Here is a 21,175-nt window from a genome sequence, read left to right as displayed (position 1 = left end):
GACCAGGAGATAATGTAAAGGCTTTTCCTGGTCTGGCAGCAAAGCCTGCAGCCCAATGATCATTTGATGCCTGAAAGTCAATATTTCCCTTACATCAGGTCAGATGTCTCCTGCAGCCTTTTACATGCACACAGAAATAAAGCTGTTAACATAGTGTCCACCCAACTGGCAACATCACGATCACCACCAGTACTGATGGGTCAAGTGCAGAACATATTATACCAAACCTACAAAAGAAAGAGTTACCCTTGTCCCTTCCCAAACAAAGCACAGTTGGCGAAGGAGCAGAAAACAAAGCAAAAGGGGAAAAAAAATACTCTCCTCAGGTCTCATCTACCTGTTGTGGGTGCAAGGGTAAGCCAGGGCAGCACTGTAGATACCCTTGAGGCACTGGCTTTGTTTCTCTGGGCCTGCATCCCTTCCCTAGGGGTAGAGGAGGTAAAACTCAGGTGAGTATGGCAACCTGCGGGGAAGGAGCTTGAGGTCACAGAGGAGGATGGCAGGGCTGGGGCATGCAGAACCCAGAGCAAAGCGACCTGGGCTGAGTGGCTGCTGCCTGGGAGAGAAAAGAGGAAGTATGTGCCTGCTTTTTTCAGACTGTTGAACTCAGGGGCAGGTATGTTTGCCCACGGAGCAACGCCGTGAAGCCCTGTGCCTACCAGGTTCTGCCCGCTCCCCATCAGCACCCCACTTGTGAGGTGCCTATGGAGAAGCTGACTTATTTAACCAAACATTCTTTCATTTACTCTCCTGGTGCATGCTCCTGCTCAAACACCCTCCATGGCTCCAGGTGTCTGCAAAGTTGAGCTGATCTCTAGCTTGGTCTTCTACAGCAGCGACTTTCAACATTTTCCACATCATGACACATATAAACTAGTTACTAAAATTCTAGAACACACCTCAAAATATATTTTTTGCCGATCTGACCCCCCGCCAAAAAAGGTATAATTTTGATTCATTGACACCGAATGGCAACTGTTGTGCCAGCTGTTGTCATTTTTTTTATTGACATTCTAAGGGAAGAGGTCAGTGCCCCTGACTGAACAGTCAAGTATTGCATGCTTTAAAAATAATTGCGGGACTTCCAGCAAAGATGGAGGCCTAGACAGACATGTTGAGTCTCCCTCCACAACTAAGAAGGAATACAACTACCTTAAAACTAGAGACAATCAGAAGTTCCAGAAAATCGAGCTGCATAGAAGTCCAACAAACAAAGATGTAAAGAAGAAATACTCATCCAGACAGGCAGGAGGGGCGGAGCTGGGGCGGAAAGGACACGGTGTGGTGGTGCCAGCAGCAGACTGGCGGAAAGCGCAGTCACACATTTTAAAGTCAGGAGGGACACCTGGGGAGCGTTTCCAGCTCCTGACCAGACCACACAGCTCACCGTCCCAGCACCAGGGAAATCAAGCTTGATTGCTTCTGACTGTGCCAACCAGTGGGGGTTGGGGCAGAAGAAGGAACCTCCAGGAAAGAGTGGGTGTCCCACTGAGTTGCAGTGTCTTGGCTCATAAGTCATATGAGCCCTTTCACATCTGTAGACCAGTCTTACCCTCAGTTTGAAGATAAAAATTAGGCCAGAGAGGGCAAGTAAATTTACCAAGGTCACAAAGCAGGTTGGGGACCAAGTTGAAAAGGGAACCTAGGCTTCCAAGATAATGTGTATTAAGTGCTTACCAGACATCAGGCATTTAATCTTCATGGCAACCCTAGGGGCAGGCACTATCGATACCTCTGTCTTACAGAGAAAGACAACAAGACTCAAAGAAGTTACAGAACCTACCAAAGTCGCCTGTTAGACATAGGAAAAGGAGGTTGAAAAGACTTTATCCATCTTGCAGTTTTCTATAAGTTTCTCCTCTGTCAAGGAGAAGAAAGGAAGTCTTCAGGAGAAGCAGAGACGGATTTACCATAGTACTTCACAAAGTGCAGTCTAGGAATATGGACTCATAAGGCCAAAGAGGTAACTCCCGGAAACAAGGCTGTGAGTGTTTATTTGAGATGCTGACCTGTGGTTCCCCAGCTGCTGCTAAGGGCTGCGTCTGGCTCATCTCTGCCAATGCAGGCTCCAGACGGCAAAGGAGAACTGACTTTCGTGCAAGCAATTTGTCACCATAGATTCTTTAAGAGAGACAATAACCGGTCTCTTTTTGTGAAACCTCAGTGCCTAAATCTGGCCCGAATCTATGTTGCTGAAGGGAACAATGCCATCCATTAATCCAGAACTAGTAGGGAGGGGAGCACATCCTTCCAATCAGTATGGAAACCGGTGCCCACATATTTATATTGATTCCTTACCCTTGCTTTGCAGAATGAATTAAACAAAAATCAAAAGCCACTTCAGAGGGGTTCCCTAAGGAGAATGGATTTGCTATATGAAGTCAGGGGGCTATAGAAGGACCTCTGAGTCTTCCTTTCTATGTCCCCATCCTCCTGCGCACCTGTACCTGTATCTTTTGTGGGGAAGGGCATCCCCATGAGGCCACCAACCTCCTCCAGCATCTACTCTCCTCCTCCAACATCCAGGCCTGTAGGACAAACCCAAATCCTTCCTAGACCACTGCGTGAAAACTCAGCTTTGTCCAAAGTCTGCCTTACTCACACTACAGACAGGCCTAATGGGCCAGAAGGGATGGAAGACTCTCCAGATCCATCATAATCTTAGTGTTTAAAGGTCCCCAAATGCCCATTTAGACAATCCACATTTTCTAACAGCTAGTAAATACTCTGGGATCGGGTCAGCATTTTTAAAGGTCCTGAAATAGCTCATTTGCATCATCCATATTTTCAGAGCCCCTAAGCATTTGTCCTACCTACATAATCTCAATCTTTATTATGCATGAGGAAGAAAAGGCTCCTGAGGAGGGTAGCAGCCCTTCACATCCCTTCTGGGAAAAATTGATTCTTGTTTTTAAAAATGACCGCATTTTCAAAAGCAGGCACGGAGCTAACCACAAAAGGAAAATACTTAAAGGGAAGCTGTTAACCTGTGTAGGCCTGCAAATGTTCTTTCCTTAAGGGCAGGAAAATCCTCCTGCGAGCTCCCAAAGATACTAATTATACAGCTGGCCCCAGAAAACACTTCAATTAAGGTTGGAGCCTTTGGAGCCTCTCCCCTCCCCTGTCCTCCCTCCCTCATTGGTTCCCTCCAGGAGGCCAAGAAGAACACAGGTTCCGCTGAACATCTTTTCCAGCATCACTTTTCCAGAGTTATCCTCAGCTCCAAACCTTTGCTGGGGAAAGAAAAGGCAACTTGCTAGGAGAAATTTAGGCATTAACATTGGGGGCCATTCAGCCAAGATTGCCCGTAAAGCCTCTGACCAGCTTGCAACAGACGAGTGGAATTCCTGCAGTCAACAACATAAAGCCCCAGGGGACGGTGAGAAAAAGCCCTAGTTGGTGAACCTCTTGGATGGAAATAGTATCCGTCCTATGAAGAAGGATATCCAAATTCCAACATATGTACAACCACAGGTGAGACCTAGAACACCCTCCCCAACATAATCATACATGCTGTATGATTCTGTTCCTACAAACTTCTAAAACAGGCAAAACTAATCTCAAAGCCAGGACCGTCGTCCCCCTGGGGTTAGGGTTGGAAGGGAGATGTGGCGCACTTGTAAGGTGCTAATAACAGCTTGATCTCTGTGCCGTTTACCTCGTTTACCTCGGTGCTTTCACTCTGGGAAAATGCCCAGAGCTACACATTTTTTTTTTTTTTTTGAGGTAATCCAAATTCCCTTAGTTCCAGTTTCGTCTTCCCCACTGTTTCTCCTGCCACTGACTGCTCTTTAATCCCCTCTTTTCTGCACCTTTATTTGTACTCCTCTGAGCACATCCAGGATGCCCAACTGTCTATGATTTAGGAAAGGTCTGGGGGGAGGAGAGTATTTATAGGAGCAAGGATGTCTCTCAACGGACTGGGGCTTCTTTGCTCTTCTTACCTGCTAGAAACTCCATCACCTTTGAGAAAGGTACCTCAAGAAGGGATGGGGGAAAGGGGAGTTGGCAGAGAAACTCAGCCAGGTCAGGCCAAGAGGGCTGTCTTCCTGTTGAGCGTCTTTGAGGGTGGGAATGGGCTCTAGGCCAGGTGGCTCTGGGTTCCTCTGGCCTCGGGCAGGCCACAGCACTGGCTGAACACAGCCAGCGCTGCAGAACCCAGCTGAGTTCACAAATGGAAAGAAAGATGGGTAGAGAAAGCTGGGAAGGGGCTGGGGGCGGGAGACGAAGGGAGTGAGGAAAGAAAGATGGAAGTTGGAAGGGGGAAAATTGATCTATATTAAGGGTGGGTTGGTGCCGGCGGCTAGGGAGGGCAGAGAGGTACTTTGACAATCTGGCTGTATCAACACACTCCCACCTCCCCCGGGCACAGCCGTTCTCACCCCCGGGACACGCGCCAAGGTGGGGTGGGGGGGGTAGGTGAAACTTGAGGAAGACCCCGATTGCCGGGTGGGACCTTCCTCCGTCCCCTTCGCCCCCTGCGGGGGTTGAAAAGAGTCTGAGCTCCACCCAGCAAGTCAGTGCAGCGGCTGGCTGGGAGTGACGTGCACCTCAGCTGGCGACTTGGGGTAAGTGTGCGCGAGGGGCGCACGCACCACGCTCGCTCCCGAGCCCTCCGCACCGAGCCCGGAGACCTTTCCCGCTTCTCCCAGAGCCTGGCTGCCTCCGCCTCCGCAGCCCTTCCAACCCCGGGTCGCATGAGCTGCCGCCAGGAAGTCCCACTATGAACTCCGAGAACGCCACCCCGGACTGGCTGCGGATGCACCGGGGCCTCAGCGGGGCTTTCCAAAAGCCCCCGCCACACTCGTCACGGCCTTGAATTACATCATCCCCCCTGGAGGCCTCGCCCCCGCCTTAGCCTCTGCAGCCGACATCCGAGCTTCTCTGGTGCATCTTGCCCGCTCTTGCCGCCCCCCACAACCCCCACAACCCCCCTTCCCCCGCCCTTCGGGGCCAGCGCATCTCTGCCTACCCACCACCCCATCTCTTCCTGCGCCGAGACCACAGGACCCATAGGCAGGGTAGCCTCATCATCCCCTATTTTCCCAGTTCCTTCCTCGCTTCCACCTCCTCTCACACCCTCCAGTGCCCAAATCCTGAGCAAGCCATCTTTCAGGTGACAGATATAGAAAGATTCATAAATGGATGGATAGATATATGCAGATGATAGCTATAGCTGATCAATACATATAGACAATAGATATAGACAGATATAGGTGAGAGAGATGATAGGCAGACATTACATATCGTCATCGTCGTCGGCAGCCGTCCGTCTCGAGAGACGATGGTGTAGCTTCTTAAGAGTCCATCCGCACCGCCGAGAATGGCCGTGCAGTCCGACTCGGGAGTGACATGGTATCTGTCTCCTCCCGTGTTGAATCGACATCTTGCGATGACGCTGAAGCTACAGAGCCTGGGCAGGGTGATAAGGAGGGTCTGCTGTTGCCCATGCAGCAGACCCCCCCTCTCTTCGCAGCTGAAGGGTCCAAGGGAAAGACGGAGTCAATACAGCTTGGCTTCAGGTGCGCCGCAGGAGTTGCCGGTGTTGACTACAACGTCAAACCGCCTTAGGGACTCCGGCTCCGGATTTTCTGTCGGGGTTTACTCCCTTAGCCTTTCCCCTGAAGAGGTATGCCGCAAGGCAGCGGAGGTTTTTTTTTTTTGGAGTCAGAGTTTTCCTTCTCTGATGTACCCTGACTGGAAGATCGAACCAGCGACACTTAGCTCGCAGGCCGACGCTCAATCCACTGAGCTAAACCAGCCAGGGCAAGACATTACATATACATACACATATATACATACACATATACATATAAACACTGATAGGGTAACTCAGGACCCCAGTGCTGGCCAGGACAGTACTCTTGCTTTCAAAACCAGTGTAACAGAAACGAAGCTGCAGGGTTCCAGCTGCAGAAGCTGAGCAAACTCTCACATGCTCCAAGTCCCTCTGTAATTAGCTGTAACAGCAGCTTAGCCTGGAAGCCCAAGTGCTGCTTGCAGGTGGTTTGAGCACAGCTCCAATTGTGTCGGGCTTGCCTGCCGGCATCACCAGGTTAATTCATCCATTCTTTCAATGAGCATCCACAGAACCTAAAGTAACCACACATCACTGGGTCCTCTCACCCAGACACCAAGAGGGCATGTGCCTGCTCGCTAGGGGCTGACCTTTTGGTGGGCATCAGACTCCCACACAGTAACTCCATGTGACAGGTGCCCTGGAAGAGGTTAAGGATGGAGAATTATGAAGCACGTGGGAGAGGAAGCATTTGACCTGGGCCTTGAAGAATGGGTTGGGGATCCCAGGAGAAGGCAAGGTGTTTCAGGCAGAGGCACCATGATGTGTCCAAAGGAGTAGAAGGTGCAGACTCTCTGGGAAGGCCACAGTTTTGGTGGGACTGGAGCACCGTGCCCTGAGTAATGGTGGGTGCTGGTGAAGACAGTGCTCAGAGAGGAGAGGGTTGGCTGAGGCCACGTTGAGAGGGGCCCTGACATCCAGGCTATTATTTGTGTTCCTGCATCCTCTGCCTGACCTGTCCCCGGGCACCTTAGGTGACATAGAGTGAACCCCCAGGCCTCTTTGCCAGGTCTTCAAACTATGGACATGCGACAATCTGAGAGTCAATCAGCCCTCATATGGAAGAAGCTTCACTGTCAAAGCAGGCCTTCCACGTATCTGACCTAGATCCTCCCACCACCCAGGGGCAGCCTCCCCCTCAGGGTGACTCAGCTCCTGGCTCCCCTCCTACACCAGCTGAGATGTGTAACTGGTTACCATGGTGATCCCAAGGAGTCATACCTATCTTCCCTAATGAGACATGGATGTCTAAATTGCTCCTGCAATGAAAGCCTGCACAGGTACAGTATTTGACGGGTGGCATCCCAGGCCCTTCCTTCCCTGCATGAACTCAGGATGGGGGCCATGGTAGAGAGGAGGAGAACTGATGACAGATGCCTCCCCCACAGGGACTCTAGGCTGGTATTTCTCTCCATAACATTCAGGTCTCCAGAGGGAGCAAGACAAAGACCATGAAGGCAGAGGCTGAGGACTACCATCAGAGTTTGGTGTCTGTGGAAGACTTCCCACTCTTCCAGGTCATGATACATGTGTAGCCTTTAAGAATACACTTAGGGTAGATGCTTATTTGTCAAATGTCATCATTCTCATCACAGTTACACACACATGCATACACATGGCACCAAAATACTATTTCTGAAACATGGTTTGCTACTCTTTTGCCCCAAACCTTCAATAGCTCCTCAGTGCCAAGAAAGAAAACCCAAACTCTTCACCCTGGCCTCCCCCTCCCTTTTAACTAGCTCATGACCTGCCCAGTAACCATCCATGCCCCCAACAGCGCACCATGCCCCCATCACACCACAGCCTCCGCAGACCACTTCCTGCTTTCCAAAGGTTCTCCAGACTCTATGCTGGTCTCAAGCTGACCCTCTGCCTAGGCTGCCTTTGCTCCAGATCCACTCCCTCAGGTTGTCCTCACGTTCAAGGCTCAGCCCACTGCTCAGCGACCCCTTGCCTCTTTCTTATCCACAGTTAAAATTTAAATTCCCCCCCCCCTTCCTTCTTCCTGGTCAAATATTTTTAATTCCTATTAGAAGACTGTGTCTGCCATGAATTCTATAGACTTAAGTGTGTCTGCCATCCCCATGGCTCATGGTCTGTGAAAGGCAAACATATAGTTTTACTTTGGTGCCTTTTTATCCCTCAGAATGCCTAGCATGGGACTGAAATTAATGTGACCTTCATGGCACTGGTTCACACTCCCTCTCTTTAATTGGTTTTGAAGACTTTCACCAAAAATAAATGAAGAGATCCTGAATGGGCAGTCACCCTACACTCACCCAGAGAAGCCCCCATCCCCTAGTAAAGAGACAGGGGCTACAAGAGCAACGTGGCTGGATCCTTCACCTCTGGATGCTGGACCACCCATCAAAGTGGTACTGCCTCCATCCCAGCTCTTCAGAGCTACAGCTGCCCATGGGAGCTAGGCTGCTGGGCCTTCTCTGGGGATGCAGACAGGGCTCCCTGGCCTCAGGCAAAGGAGACAAGAAACTCGGGAACAGGCTGCTAGAATGAGTGGATGTGCTCCAGCTCCACCCAGGCCTCGGCCCGGTGAGGACCTCACCTAGTGATGGGACGAGCAGCACAGCAGCAGGCTCTGGCCTACAGGACACAGCTGGCTGAGGCTGTGGGCCATGACCTCACAGGCCCTAGCCCAGCCTGCAGATGCAGCCCTTTGCAGGCAAGGCTAATGCTGTTAATTGGTTCCAACCTTCAGCTAAGAGTACAAACATTGATTGGGCACCCATGGGGCTCAGAAGCTGTGACCTCTGAGAATGCTTCACTTCTTTATAAGCTTGAACCGAGGAAAGAGAAATCCAATCAGAGGTCATCGTGCTCACTTCCCAGCTGGGCCAACGCATGGCAGAAAGGCGGTGGGTTATAAATAGTGGAGGAGCAACCACTGAGAAACCAATGGTGGGGAGAGAAGACAGCTCCCTTCCCTAGGCAGGGCCTGGCACACCTCTCCAGGGAAGAGCCAGGCCCAGTTAGAGCAGATGACAGGAGACAATGAGCCACACTCCTGCTCACCCTGGTCACGGTCCCTTGGCCTGTCTCAGAAGGTCATTAATCTGTCCTAACTCCTGGAACATGGGGACTTGCAAGGCGGGGATGGGATGGGGGGTACTTCAACTAAAGGTCTTGGGAGTTAGGTTTGGGCTCTTGGTGGAGCCAGGGGTTGGCCCCACTTAGTGTGATTTAATGCAGGAAGCAGACTCCAGGTGTGCATCCCCCACACAGAGACCAGAGCCAATTCTCCTGTCAGTCATCCATCCTTACAAAAAGCCATCCAACCATCTGGTCATCCAAGTATCTAGTCATTCAACAATATAGTCAATAATATCATAATAACTATGTATTGAGCCAGGTGGCTACTTGAAATATTGGGCAGACCATTCCATAAAGTATATGATTATTTAACTACTATGCTGTACACTTGAAACTAATACAGAATAATATTGAAGGTAAACTGTAATTGAAATTTTTTTTTAATTTAAAAACAATTAATTTGGTAAATCAGAACTGAGTTCCTACTCTGTGTCAAGCCCAGTGCTCTGTGACATCCCTGTAAAGTGTTGAGTTCTACCAACACCTCATAGGGCATTTGTGAGAACAATCTGTGATGAGAAGTCCAAGGTCACACAGGGTCCCCTAAGCTCCAAAATCCATGGAGACCTTGTTGTCAAGAACATCAGACTTCATAACTGCTATATATTCTTGATCCTGATATACTTTTTATTCCAACGAACATTCAGTCAAAGCCTCAAATCTTCCTTTCTTCCTTACTGCGCATTCCACTATTCTAAGACTGAACTAGAGATACCAGTGTGATAAGACACAGTTTTTGCCCTCAAGGAGCTCTTAGGGTAAGTCTATCTCCTTGAACTTGGCCTTGTTCCATATAGGCCACTCTTCCTGCCCATTTCCCTCACCATGATCACTGGCTGGCACTGACTGACTGCTTCTGTGTTCCCAACAACAGTTACTTAGCCCCTGCCTCCAGCTGAACACTAAACTGGACACTGCAGGAAACACAGAAAAGAAATAAAGCCACCGACTTTATGGAATCTACAGCCCACTGGGGAACTTTTCAAGGAATGTAACCAAAATGGCCCTGGAAATCTTGTGGTCCCCAGGCAGTACATCCTAGACTGAATGACTCCTCTCTTAAAGAGTCCAACCCTTCTCACTTGTAGGATTATGACATGCAACAGACAGTAGAGGCCCAAAGCTCAAGCAATGTAGAAAAAGGTGCTGTGGAACAGTATTCCCATAAGCACTCCTGGGAAAGTCCTGCAGGGGATGACCAAGCCTGGCGACCTGCCTAGGTTACCATGGCTGTCACTGGAAGAAGTAGCATCTTTAACTGTTAACACAGGTATTTCTGTTCTGTGTGCAGTGAACCCTAATACTTTTGATGATAAGAAGTGGCCAAGTTGTCCCCATTGGGTCCAAGGCAAAGGATCCATGCCAAGTGCAAGAGCACATGATGATATTAGGCAAACGCCAGAAGTCTGGTCCCAATTCAGTGTAGGGGACAAGGGCTGTGTCCATATGGCTTTCAATGGGCGAAGTGCACAGTGGGAGCAGGAGACTCATGTGCTTCCACCTGTGGTATCTTCATCGGTCCTTACAAGTACATCTAAGGTTGATGATTCCCCATTTATAGATGCCAAACCTGAGGCTCAGAGGGATTATCCCACCCAAAGCTCTGCAACTGGTAAGTGATAGAACCAAGATCCAAGTTTTTGTATTCATAAAGCTTGGATTTTTTTTTAACTATACCGTGCAGCCTACAAAAATAGAGATCATGTTCATGTCTATATTTGTTATTAATATTTAATTAATCAATATTTAATTCATCGGGCACCTCTTAAACATCCTTCATGTCCTGGGGCTTCAGCTAAGTGTCTCCAGCCCACGCCTCATGGGATCAGGGCTCATGCCTCCCATGCCCCCTGGAAAAAAGTGTCACTCCTCCCTTCCCTTTCTGCGCAGCAATGTTGGCGCTGACAGTCTGTACTCCGGTTACCCCGCTGAGGCAATTTCTGCTCCAATTTGTTCAAACTCCAGACCAAAGGCTCAGCCTCAGCTTCTGATGTGCTGAACAGAAACCAGACACAGGAGCTCATCTCAATCAGTTAGTCAGGGCTGGTGGTGAGAAAGTGCCAGGGCGGGAGGATGGCTCACCCTCTGAGCAGGAGCACAGTGTCCCCATTTCTCTCCGCTGTGCAGCCCCCACAGTCCCGCCCTTGCCACCACCCTGGGTCACTGCTACAGAACCCTGACCCACTCCCCTCCGCCTCCTTGGTGGCCAGGGTGCCTCACAGGTCCCCCCACCCCACCCACCCAAAGCATCTGATACTGGTCTGTAGGCCACAGTTTGGAAACCACTGGAGGGGCTGGGGAACCGGAGTCCTAGGCTGGGGCAGTGAGTGTGGATTACTTTCTAAAGAGATGCTTTCTATCTTAGAACCTAAGATGGTCCCTTGAGAGTGGGGGTAGGGGAGGGGGCATAGAGATCTATTAACCTTCTACACACACACACACACACACACACACACACACACACACACACACCAATTTAAGGTTGAGGAATCCCACAACCAGAGAAGGGCTTATGCCTTCGGTGTCTTTTTAATCCTCTTTCCTTTCAGTCAGCTTTTTTCCAAAGGCCCCTCTGCACAGATACCTTCCTTCCTCCAGATGAGAATTACTCCTCTGCTTCTGCACTGGTCCCCTGGGAAGGAATTCCTGTCACTTCACACCATTCTTCATTTCCGAGGCACACTGTCTTTCCTCAGGAGGGATGGGGAGGCAGGAACACTTGCAGAGGAAGGACTTAAAACTTGACAAGGAAAATCAGGTGGGGATAATCATCATTGCAATGGAACCTAGGTAAGTCCTTGCAACTATATATTCACCTACAGTACCACATACACATTACAACACCTGCAGCGAGTCCTCCACCAACGACATTTTACACATCCTAAAGTAGTCATCAAAGATAATGTACAATTAATTTCCAATTTCCACCCTCTGCTTCATAGAAGCTATAGGGGAATTCTTTCCTCCATAGTTTTAAATGAAATGATAATAAGCCGTAGCTGGGTAGCTCAGTTGGTTAGAGAGAGCACTGTTCCAGTACACCGAGGGATACACCAGGGTTGTGGGTTCAATCCCCAGTCAAGGAGCATAAATAAGTGGAACAACAAACTGATGTCTCTCAATGTTTCTCTCTCTCTCCCCACCCACCCTGTCATCTCTTTCTCTCTAATAACAATTTTAAAAATCAAAAAATAAATGAAATGATAATAAATTATTTTTGCCTTGTTGCAGACAACAGGCCTATTAAGAGGTATATGTGTGTGTGTGTGTGTCTGCCCATCTGTCCATCTGATTCTCACTCAAATGTTTACTTACTTTCTGATTTCACAACTTTGGGTTGTTGGCTCCTATTGTCACCCTGCCCCCACAGCCCCAGCCCAGCTGAGTGACCTGGGACAATTACTCAACCTCTGAGTCTATTTCCTCATCAGCGAAATAGGGGTATAATTCCTTCAGGTACCCCTCTGCCCCATTTCCACCACCTCGTGAGAGATGCCTTCTCTTTTAGCCTCATGGTGGCCTAAGATGTGCAACAGTCTTGAATTGATGCCTCTTAAAGAGACAGTACAGAGGAGCAGATGGCTGCAGAGGGTGGGAGCTGTGAACCCTGGGTACACCCAGAACTGGACTTTCCCTCATTCCCCAGGGCTGCAAGCATGTCCAGGTCCTGGGTTGAGGTAGCAACTGTGGCTGGCCCAGTCACAAGGTCACCACTAAACTGCTCAAAGTCTGCTCCCTAGCAAGGTTGTCTATGAGTCCCTGTGGATCCAAACAGGAGGGATTGAGGGTCAGATCTCCCCAGGATAAGGGCTCTGCCCTGAACAGGGAGAACAAGATGCTCCCACCCCCTATGAGGCCTTTGAGCTGATCGGAATGTGTCACGCAGGGATGAGAGAATTTATTTCATCAGAAGTTCAAATGCCTGTGACAAATTTCCAGACACTTTTGTTCCGGCCTCATCTCCCCAACACACACCCATCTGCTGGAACCCTGTACTCACCTCAGCCAGATTCATGTCTGCTCAAATAAAAACTTCAATTCAGTGGTTACATTTGATGTCCCTACTGCCTTTCAACACATTTTTACATAATCTGACTTTAGAGCCTGTTCTTTACAATATGCTTCTCTTCTAAAAGGAACCGACACTTTTCCTGATGGAGTCTATTCATAAAATGTCTATTGAATACTTGCTAGAGCCGGTTCGGAGCTAGACCCTTGGGGTGCAGGGAGGGGTTGGTAGGGATAGAGGGATGCTGGAAACACATCTTTTCTCTCCAAGAAGCTTAGAGTCAGGGCAGCATTGGGGGAGAAAGAGATTGACATAACTAATCCGAACGCATGCCAGGCTTGGTAAGTCCTCCAAAAGTGGTGAACACAAATTGCTTCAGGAACAAAAGACTAATTCCTATGTTTGCATGGGCCTGTGACTGCAAACTCATGAATTCATGAGTTAGAATTTGTGAATATGCAATTGTGGTGTGTGAAATAAAGCTCTTGATCTAATAACACTAGTACACGCTAGCTAGAGTGTGACCGGATGAGTAATTAGTGAAGTTCTGGAATGTGATATTGTTATTCCCACTTGTAGAGGGAGACATAGAAACTGCCTATATTTATAAACAGCTGTGCTCTCCGGTATGGCAGCGGCCGGCCACACGTGGCTGCTGAGCACTGGAAATGTGGCTGGTCTCAAATGAGAATGTGCCATGAGTGTTAAACACACCAGATATCAAAGTCTTCGTACACAAAAACGTAAGTATCTCATGAATAGACATTACAGTGATTATATGTTTGAATGGTACTATATTGACAAACATTGGGTAAATAAGACATTCTTCATATGTTATTAAAATTAATTTTACCTACCCCTCTTAATGTTTTTGAATTGGCTACTAGAAAATGTACAATCTCCAAAGGGCTGGCATTTACAGTCCATGTTATATTTCTTGTGGCTAGCATGAACCTAGAGCATTTGCATTCACTTTCTCATTTACTTCTCAGCATCAATTCTTCAAAGTACACCTTAGTCCCACTTTAAAGACAAGCTAACCAAGGTTCAGAGAAGTGGTGAACCGACCCGGGTCACACCACATCAAGCTTCAGCAACTCAGCTGAGTCCACGGCTCAAGGTTTCATCTGCTTCCTCACCTGTAACATGGAGCTCACACCTCCCTGACTGTTGTGTAGTAAGAGCTGAAGGAGAATACAGTGCCCACAGTTACAGTTCCTGAGGCTGGGCTGCGAGCCCCTCCTCCCTGGTGCTGCCACGCACCCCCCCCCCCCACCTGGAATCACCTGGCTGTTCCCTGGGTCCCTATATTGGGGTAGTCCCTGAGTGGCTGTCACATGCAATATGTGAGCAGCTCCTGGGGCACAGGCACATCTTCCTCCTAGCACTTCCTGCGGTCCTTGAATAGTCAATGCTCAAATGATTGCTTAATCAATTCACTATTTGAAATGAGAACTGGGCTGAGCCATGTGGAACGTGTGGGCTGAGCCATGCTACTTTTAAAAAATAACAGATTTTATTTTTTGGAGTAGTTTTAGGTTCACTGCAAAACTGAGTGGAAGGTACAGGGAGTTCCCATATACTCCTGTCTCCCCGCCAACCCCCACCCCCAAACACACACATAGTCTCCCCCACTATCAACATCCTCACCAGAGTGCTACACTTGGTACAATCAGTGAACCTCCATTGACACATCATTATGACCCAGAGTCCACAGCTTACAGTAGGATTCCCTAGGTGCTGTATGTTCTGTGGGTTTGGACAAACGTATAATGATGTGTACCCACCATTACAGTGTCATACAGAAGAGTTTCATTGCCCTAAACATCCTCCATGCTCCACCTCTTCACCCCTCCCTCTCCATAACCTCTGATTTTTTTACTGTCTCCATAGTTTCACCTTTTCCAGAATGTCATTTAGATAGACTCAAACAATATGTAGCCTTTTCAGATTGGCTTCTTTCACCTAGTACTACACATTTAAAGTTCTTCCATGTCTTTTCATGGCTTGATAGCTCATTTCTTTTTATTGCTGAAGGATATTCCATTGTCTGGATGTAACACTTTATTTATCCACTCACCTACTGAGGGACATCTTGGTTACTTCCAAGTTTCAGCAATTATGAATAAAGCTGCTATAAACATCCATGTGCAGGTTTCTGAGTGAACATAAGTTTTTAATTTATTTGGGTAAATACCAAGGAGCACAGTTGCTGGATCATATGGTTAGACTATGTTTAGTTTTGTAAGAAACTGCCAAACTGTCCTTCAAAGCGGCTGCACCATTTTGCATTCCTCCAGCAAGGAATGAGACTGCACTACCTGCCGAGCTGATACCACGTTACTCGTGTTTTCAGGGACTCCACCTTTGTGCTCCCTGCCTACTGAGCCCAGACCCCAGCTATCCAACCTTACTGGCTCTCCTGCAGGTGGCATTTAGCACTCAGTGCACGTTCCTTTGCTCCTTAATAATAATCATGCTAATAGCGAGCACAAAACACAAGCTGGGCACTTGGCAAAGTTCTCCTGGTGTATCATTCCATCCATCCCAACAGCAGCCCTATGGTGGGTACTATCATTATCCCCATTTACATGTGTGGAAACTGAGGCTCTAACATGTTTAGTGGCTTGCCTGAGGTGGCAGTACTGGTGGGGGGAAGTGGTGGAATTTGAACCCTCTGCAAGTGACCCCTGGGCTGGGATGCTCCCTGTATGTGCCTCTCCATCTTACTCAGCTGTAAGTTCCTGAAGAGCCAGGCCCTGCCTTACTCACCTGGAACTCACCTGTGCACCTGGTATCTCTCTGGCAGCCACCATGAATGCTGGCTGAGCCCTCAGTGACCTTCCCAGTCTGTGTCATGGGCACTGCTCTTTCCTTCTACACGAGCTGTTCCCAATAACTCTGTCTGTCTCTCCACCATCCTCTCCACACCCCTCCTTTCCAGGCCCCTGCATCCTCACAGTCCCAAATTTCCTTCTGAGTTGATGACTTCCAAATCCCACACCCAACCTGGCCTTGTGTGAGGACCTCCACTTCCCATGTTTTCTCTGAACATTGCCAGCATTTCTCCCTTTAGGAGGCCTTTCCCCCTCATGTTCACTGCCACGTGTCCCCAAAATTCATGTGCCGAAGCCCCACCCACCAAGGGGACGGGATTTAGAAATGGGGATTTGGGATGTGATTTGGATTAATTGAGGCCATAAAGGTGGGGACCCCATGATGGGATTAGGGCATTTATAAGGTAATGAAGGGATCCCTCACTTTTTCAGTCTCACCTCTCAATTTTCCTTTCCAAATTTCTCTTGTCTTGGTCCTTTCTTTCCACCCCTGCTCCACCATGCTGGTAAAAGCTATTTTCCATCCACTTTAGGACAACTGTGATAGTCTAACATGTCTGCCTTTCTGTAGTCCCCCCTATACACAAATCAGCAACAGAAATAACACCCAAACCATGCACATCACTCCACAATCTGCTCCCAAGAGCTCACTGAATTAAGTCCACTCTCTGTTCTCCTAGTAGTCACAGTCAGCAGGAAGCCGGGGCCCACCCTGTCCCACCCCAGCTCACCTGGCACAGATCTCTGCTCCACCCCGGCCAGCTCCCTCTCTCTCACCTCTGCATTCTGGGTTTACTTCCACCTCTGAGTGTCCCCTGGCCTGGAATGTCCTCATCACTCTTCCTGTTTCATCTGGATGCCTTCCAGATGGTCCCAAGTCCAGCCATGACAGGCCGATTGCCCTGATAACATCAGCCCTGTGGCACTGGTGCTTCCAGATTGCCCAAAGTGAGACCCCTTGTGCTGCGCAAGCAAGCAGAGCCACAGGGGCCCCTGGCTCAGGAAGTTAGCTCCAGAGTGGAAAGGACCGCTCCACGCCACTCCCACCCACAGAAACGGGGCCACGAGAACAGAACCGCAAGGCTTACAGGGTTCAGGAAATAAGCTCAGAAAAGCAGAGACTTGGGGACACTCAGAAGCTGACTGTCATCACCCAAAGGGCTACCCCACCCAGAAGAGGGGATTGACTCTGAACTGGGACAGAGAGAAGAAGGAGAGCAAATGGGTGCAAGTTTCATAGGAGCCGATTTCAGTGTACTGGACAGAACTTCTCTGGGAAGTTCAGACTCAGCTCAGGTACCACCTCTTACTCCATACCTCCCAACTCCTCTGGCTAAAACAAGCCACATGTATGAAACTAAGACTTTAGTCACACTTCCCAGTACATCTCATCCTTTGCACAATGTTGTAGTAAATCCAGAGACAAAGCTTCACTCTATACTAGACTGGAAAGAATGGCAGCAGAGTCCACGACTGATTTGTTTGTGTAATCCCTGAACACCCAGCCTGGTCTCCAGCCCAAAAAAGAAAGTCTGGCAGGTCGCTTGTTGAATGAGAGTACACCAGGAACCCCAGCAGGCAGCCCGTGCCCTGCCACAGCTGTGTCCCCACCTTGGGCTTCGGAGAGGGGACACCCAGGGCGGGCGGGAGACTGGGCTTTTACCACAAGGTCCCTTCCGACTCCTGAATCCCAGGGTTCTGGTGCCCCTCTACAAAAATTTTGCCTTTGCTCATCTAGTTTTTCCTTTGCTTTCTTCACAAGTTGGCACCAGACGTACGGCTGAGAGCCAGATTAGCGACGAAAGCTGTCAGAAAATATCTCCCCTCCAGAAAAAGCAAGGGAAAACAACATCTTGGTGGGGTTTTCCAGGGGAAGAAAAAGGAAAATAGTCTCTTTCTAAGTGTTGCCCTAAAATGGCAGTTTTGCAGAGGGAAAACATATTTTTTCAGAGCAAAGCTGTTTGTGGTGTGAAAGATGAAGTGTGTGTGCTGAACACAAAGACACAAATTGGCCTGAGGCTCAGCTACACATGCTATTTTCCCAGGAGTTTATTTTAGGGAGGAAGGGGTTGGGAAGGGAAAAATAAAATCTTTGTTTTGTGAAAACGGGAAAAATAGTTGGCCTGGATCAAATTCAAACCTGGCATCTGGTACAAACGAGGCCTGGAATAGAAATGCAGTGGGTGAAGAAATGGATGTTGAAGGGGCAAGCACCCTATTGGCTCTCTTCAGGCTCAGCAGAGAAGGTACAGGCTCACCACAACAGCAGGATGGCCTGGGACCTGGGGCCATCACAGACTGGGATGCCCAAGTGGCCCTCTAAGCCCTGCATCCTGTATTCCTGGGATTCAGCTCACAGGATCTTGAGCAGACTGAAGGAGATAATGCCCATAAGAGCCTCAGCACAAGTCTTAGTCCCTGGTGAGCACTGAGGAGTGGTGACAGCTTTGCTGGTAATGGTGACAGTGCTGGTGAAAGTGATGATGGTGATGGTGATGATGAAAATCATGATGGTAATGATGGTGCTGCTAATGATGAAGATAATAATGGTGATGATGGTGGTGATGGTAATGATATGATGATGATGATGATGGCGATATGATAATGGTAGTAATGATGGTGATGGTGATAATGAAGGTGCTCATGATGTGGTGATGATGATGGTGATGGTGATGGTGATGGTGATGGTGATGGTGATGGTGATGGTGATGGTGATGATGACTGGCTCTTGCCTCACCCACTGTGACCACCACTCCATAGCCCCTTCTTCTCCTCACAGCTCTACCAGCCTCTCAGACTCAGAAAGGACCTGCTTCAAAGTCTACCTGGACCAGAGTCAAAGAGTGAAGTCTGAAACCACTGGCACCCGAAACTCCCCAGGTATGTGTGAATTGTGTGAGTACCCTGGCTCACCCTAGAACTTCAGGCTGTACTATCAGGAGGGGGCCTGAGAATATGCATTTTAAACAAGCTCCCTGAGTGAGTCTTACATACATTAGAGGTGGAAAACCACCCAAGGAGTCCAACTTCTTCATTTTACAGAAGAGGGAACTGAGGCCTGGAGAGCAACAAGTCATCCGACCCGGGATGACAGAGCCAGGATAGACCCAGACTCTCAAATTCCAAGAGCAGTGTGCTACACCCTGTCATTTATTCAACAGTGATGTGCTGAGTGCTGGCTGTCTGCAGAGCACTGTCCAGGACCAAAACTAAGCCGGACCAAATGTCTGCCTTCAACAAGCACACAACCTGGGCAGGGGAGAATGGAAGAGTATGGGGAAGTGGTGAGTGCGGGGAAAGGGGAACAGGGGTGCGGGGCAGCGGGAATTTAGATGGGAGAGGTTGAATGGGTGGGGAAGGCAGGAGGCATGGAGGGTCTCAAAGGTACAGGAAAACAGTGTAGAAGAAAGGAACTTGAACTGAACTTTACAGGATGACAGAAGTTGCCAAACAAAATATAAAGATGGATACTTCAGGCACAGAGAACAGCCTGAGCAAAGGCATAAAGATGAGATGTTGAGGCCATTTATGTGAAACAGGAAGAGGCTCCATTTGTCTAGAGCTCCAGGTAGGATGGGGCCCCAACAGGCTGAAGGCCAGGGAGCCAGAGAATACAGGCCTTACATGTGGCAGGTTGGCTTCCATCTTACAGGCAAGAGGGAGCCATGGGTGGCCTTCTAGGAAGGTCAGCTGACAGCAGCTAAAAACTGGATAGAATGGAAGATGACCTTGGCTCTGAGCTCAGGCCCCTAAAGGTACCAGCACCTAGGGAGGCCCCAGATGGGACAGTTGCAACTGCTTAGGCCTGTCTTCCTTCCCACCTCCCTCCCTCCACAAAAGTGACAGATTGAAAGGGTGTATATGTGACATTTAGTGGCCATGGCTGCTCTGTGCTGTCCTGACCAAGCATGCCCATCCCCATATATCCCAGCCCAGCCTCATCTATTCCCTTGCAATAATCAGTAAGACAGGCTTCTCCTGGTTACACTGCTTGTGTGCTGGCCAAGTCCTGAGAGCCAGGGTGGGAGAAGGAAGGAGTAGCACCAGCTGGTGCCCCCAAGCCTCTGAGTCTCAGATCCATACACATTTAGTAGCAGTGTATGGATTCTCTCTGTGCCTCAGTCTCCTCATCTGTAAAATGGAGATGATGATACTTACCTCATGGAGCTGCCCTGAGGTCGACAGACCAAGTGTGGCAAATGTGGTCCGGTGCCCAGCCCAGCATAGGTGCAAGCTATCTGGTGGCTGCTCAGATGATGATGATGACGATGACAACGATGACGTAGCACCCCATTTCCAGCTCGCACCATCGGCGTCACCACCAGCATCAGCAGTATCATCACATCATCTTCCTGTGTTGTCACAGCTCGGGCCCCTCATCAGCCACTCAGGAGCCAGGAGATCAAAATGCAGACAAAGCTCTTTGCTTTGGGCCTCAGCAGAAATGAAGCCTCAAAGCCAAATCTCTGCACTCAACCAGGCTTGTTGACCTCCAAGGGGAAAGAGGGGAGCTGGGCTCAGTGCATCCACACTGGAACCCCAGAGGCCTGAGAGCAAGTTCTGGTCTAGAGCTAAACTTCCAGAACCCCAGCTGTATCTTGGAGATCTTGATGAATTCGAAGGCCTGAAATACCCCATTATGCCCAAAAATATCACGAATAAGGATTTCACAGATATTGATAGTAACAGCTCCTTACATGTGCACAGAGAATGGTGGGTCATTTACAAAACACATTCAATTCCATCATCCTGTGGGGGAGGTGAGAAGACTAGTGAGTTAATGTTGCAGATGGGGAAACTGAGGACAGGGAAGCCGGAGGTTTCCTTAAAGTGCCACAGCTCACAGCAAGGGATAAGGCGGGTCTGATCCATTTCTAGTGCTCCTCTGTGTCTGATTAGAAGGAATGTGTTAAAGTCTTTTCCTTACTAGTAGAGAGAAGAGCATTTCAGAGCCTATAGGATTCTCAGAAAGTTCCTAGTCCTATCTCCTAGATGCTCATCTAGTCCAGAGGAGAGGAGGGGACTTAGAGGAATACACTGTGCCCAGCCTCAGCCAATCACAGGTGTTTAAAGTAAGAAGGACCCCATAGAGATATTTCTGACCAAGTTGTTTTCAAGCTGTTGAATTTGAATCTCACTAGGTACTCAGAGTGGACCAGCAGTGGCAGCATTACCTGGGAGCTTGTTAGGAATGCAAATCCTCTCCCCTCCCCCACCCCCACACCTGCTGAGTCAGAGTCTCTGGGGATATGGCCCAGGAATCTATATTGTAACAACCCCCAGGTAACTGCACACTAAATTCTGAGAGTCTGGTACACGAAACCTGATGCACACTCCAACTTGAGAAACACTACTTTCAAGATTTGGGGGGATTTGGGGAGGGGCATTTAACAAACTGGAGGCAAGTTTCATTAGGTTGACATAACTTACATTTTCAAAGCACAATAAAAAAAACAGTCCTTATGCTCCAAGTTATGTACCAAAGTTTGATACCTTGGAGGCCAGTGACCCATACCACGAACTGGGGCCACCAGCTTGTGTCACATTTGTGCAGGCCTGACCCTGGAGCCTTTCACATTTGAATTCCCTGGGAGATGGCAGAGTCCTGCCACATGCAGGCACGCCTACCCACAGGGACAC

The 21,175-nt window shown here is 49.0% G+C and overlaps 1 protein-coding gene across 1 annotated transcript in view; it reads right to left on the bottom strand.

Annotated features, from left to right (window-relative positions):
- Positions 1 to 18,044, bottom strand: part of PINX1 (PIN2 (TERF1) interacting telomerase inhibitor 1) — a 236,594-nt gene extending 218,550 nt beyond the window's left edge. The window contains exon 1 of the mRNA XM_090290168.1: positions 17,893 to 18,044. Coding sequence (XP_090146294.1) covers positions 17,893 to 18,044 — 152 coding nt within the window. The remainder of the gene's footprint in view (positions 1 to 17,892) is intronic.
- Between the last annotated feature and the right edge of the window lie 3,131 nt (positions 18,045 to 21,175).

The sequence above is a fragment of the Furipterus horrens genome, unplaced genomic scaffold, assembly GCF_987537825.1.
Source record: "Furipterus horrens unplaced genomic scaffold, mFurHor1.1.pri manual_scaffold_10, whole genome shotgun sequence".
NCBI classification, from domain to species: Eukaryota; Metazoa; Chordata; class Mammalia; order Chiroptera; family Furipteridae; genus Furipterus; species Furipterus horrens.
The sequence above is the reverse complement of the archived record's forward strand: the minus strand, read 5'-3'. Positions and strand labels throughout refer to the sequence as shown.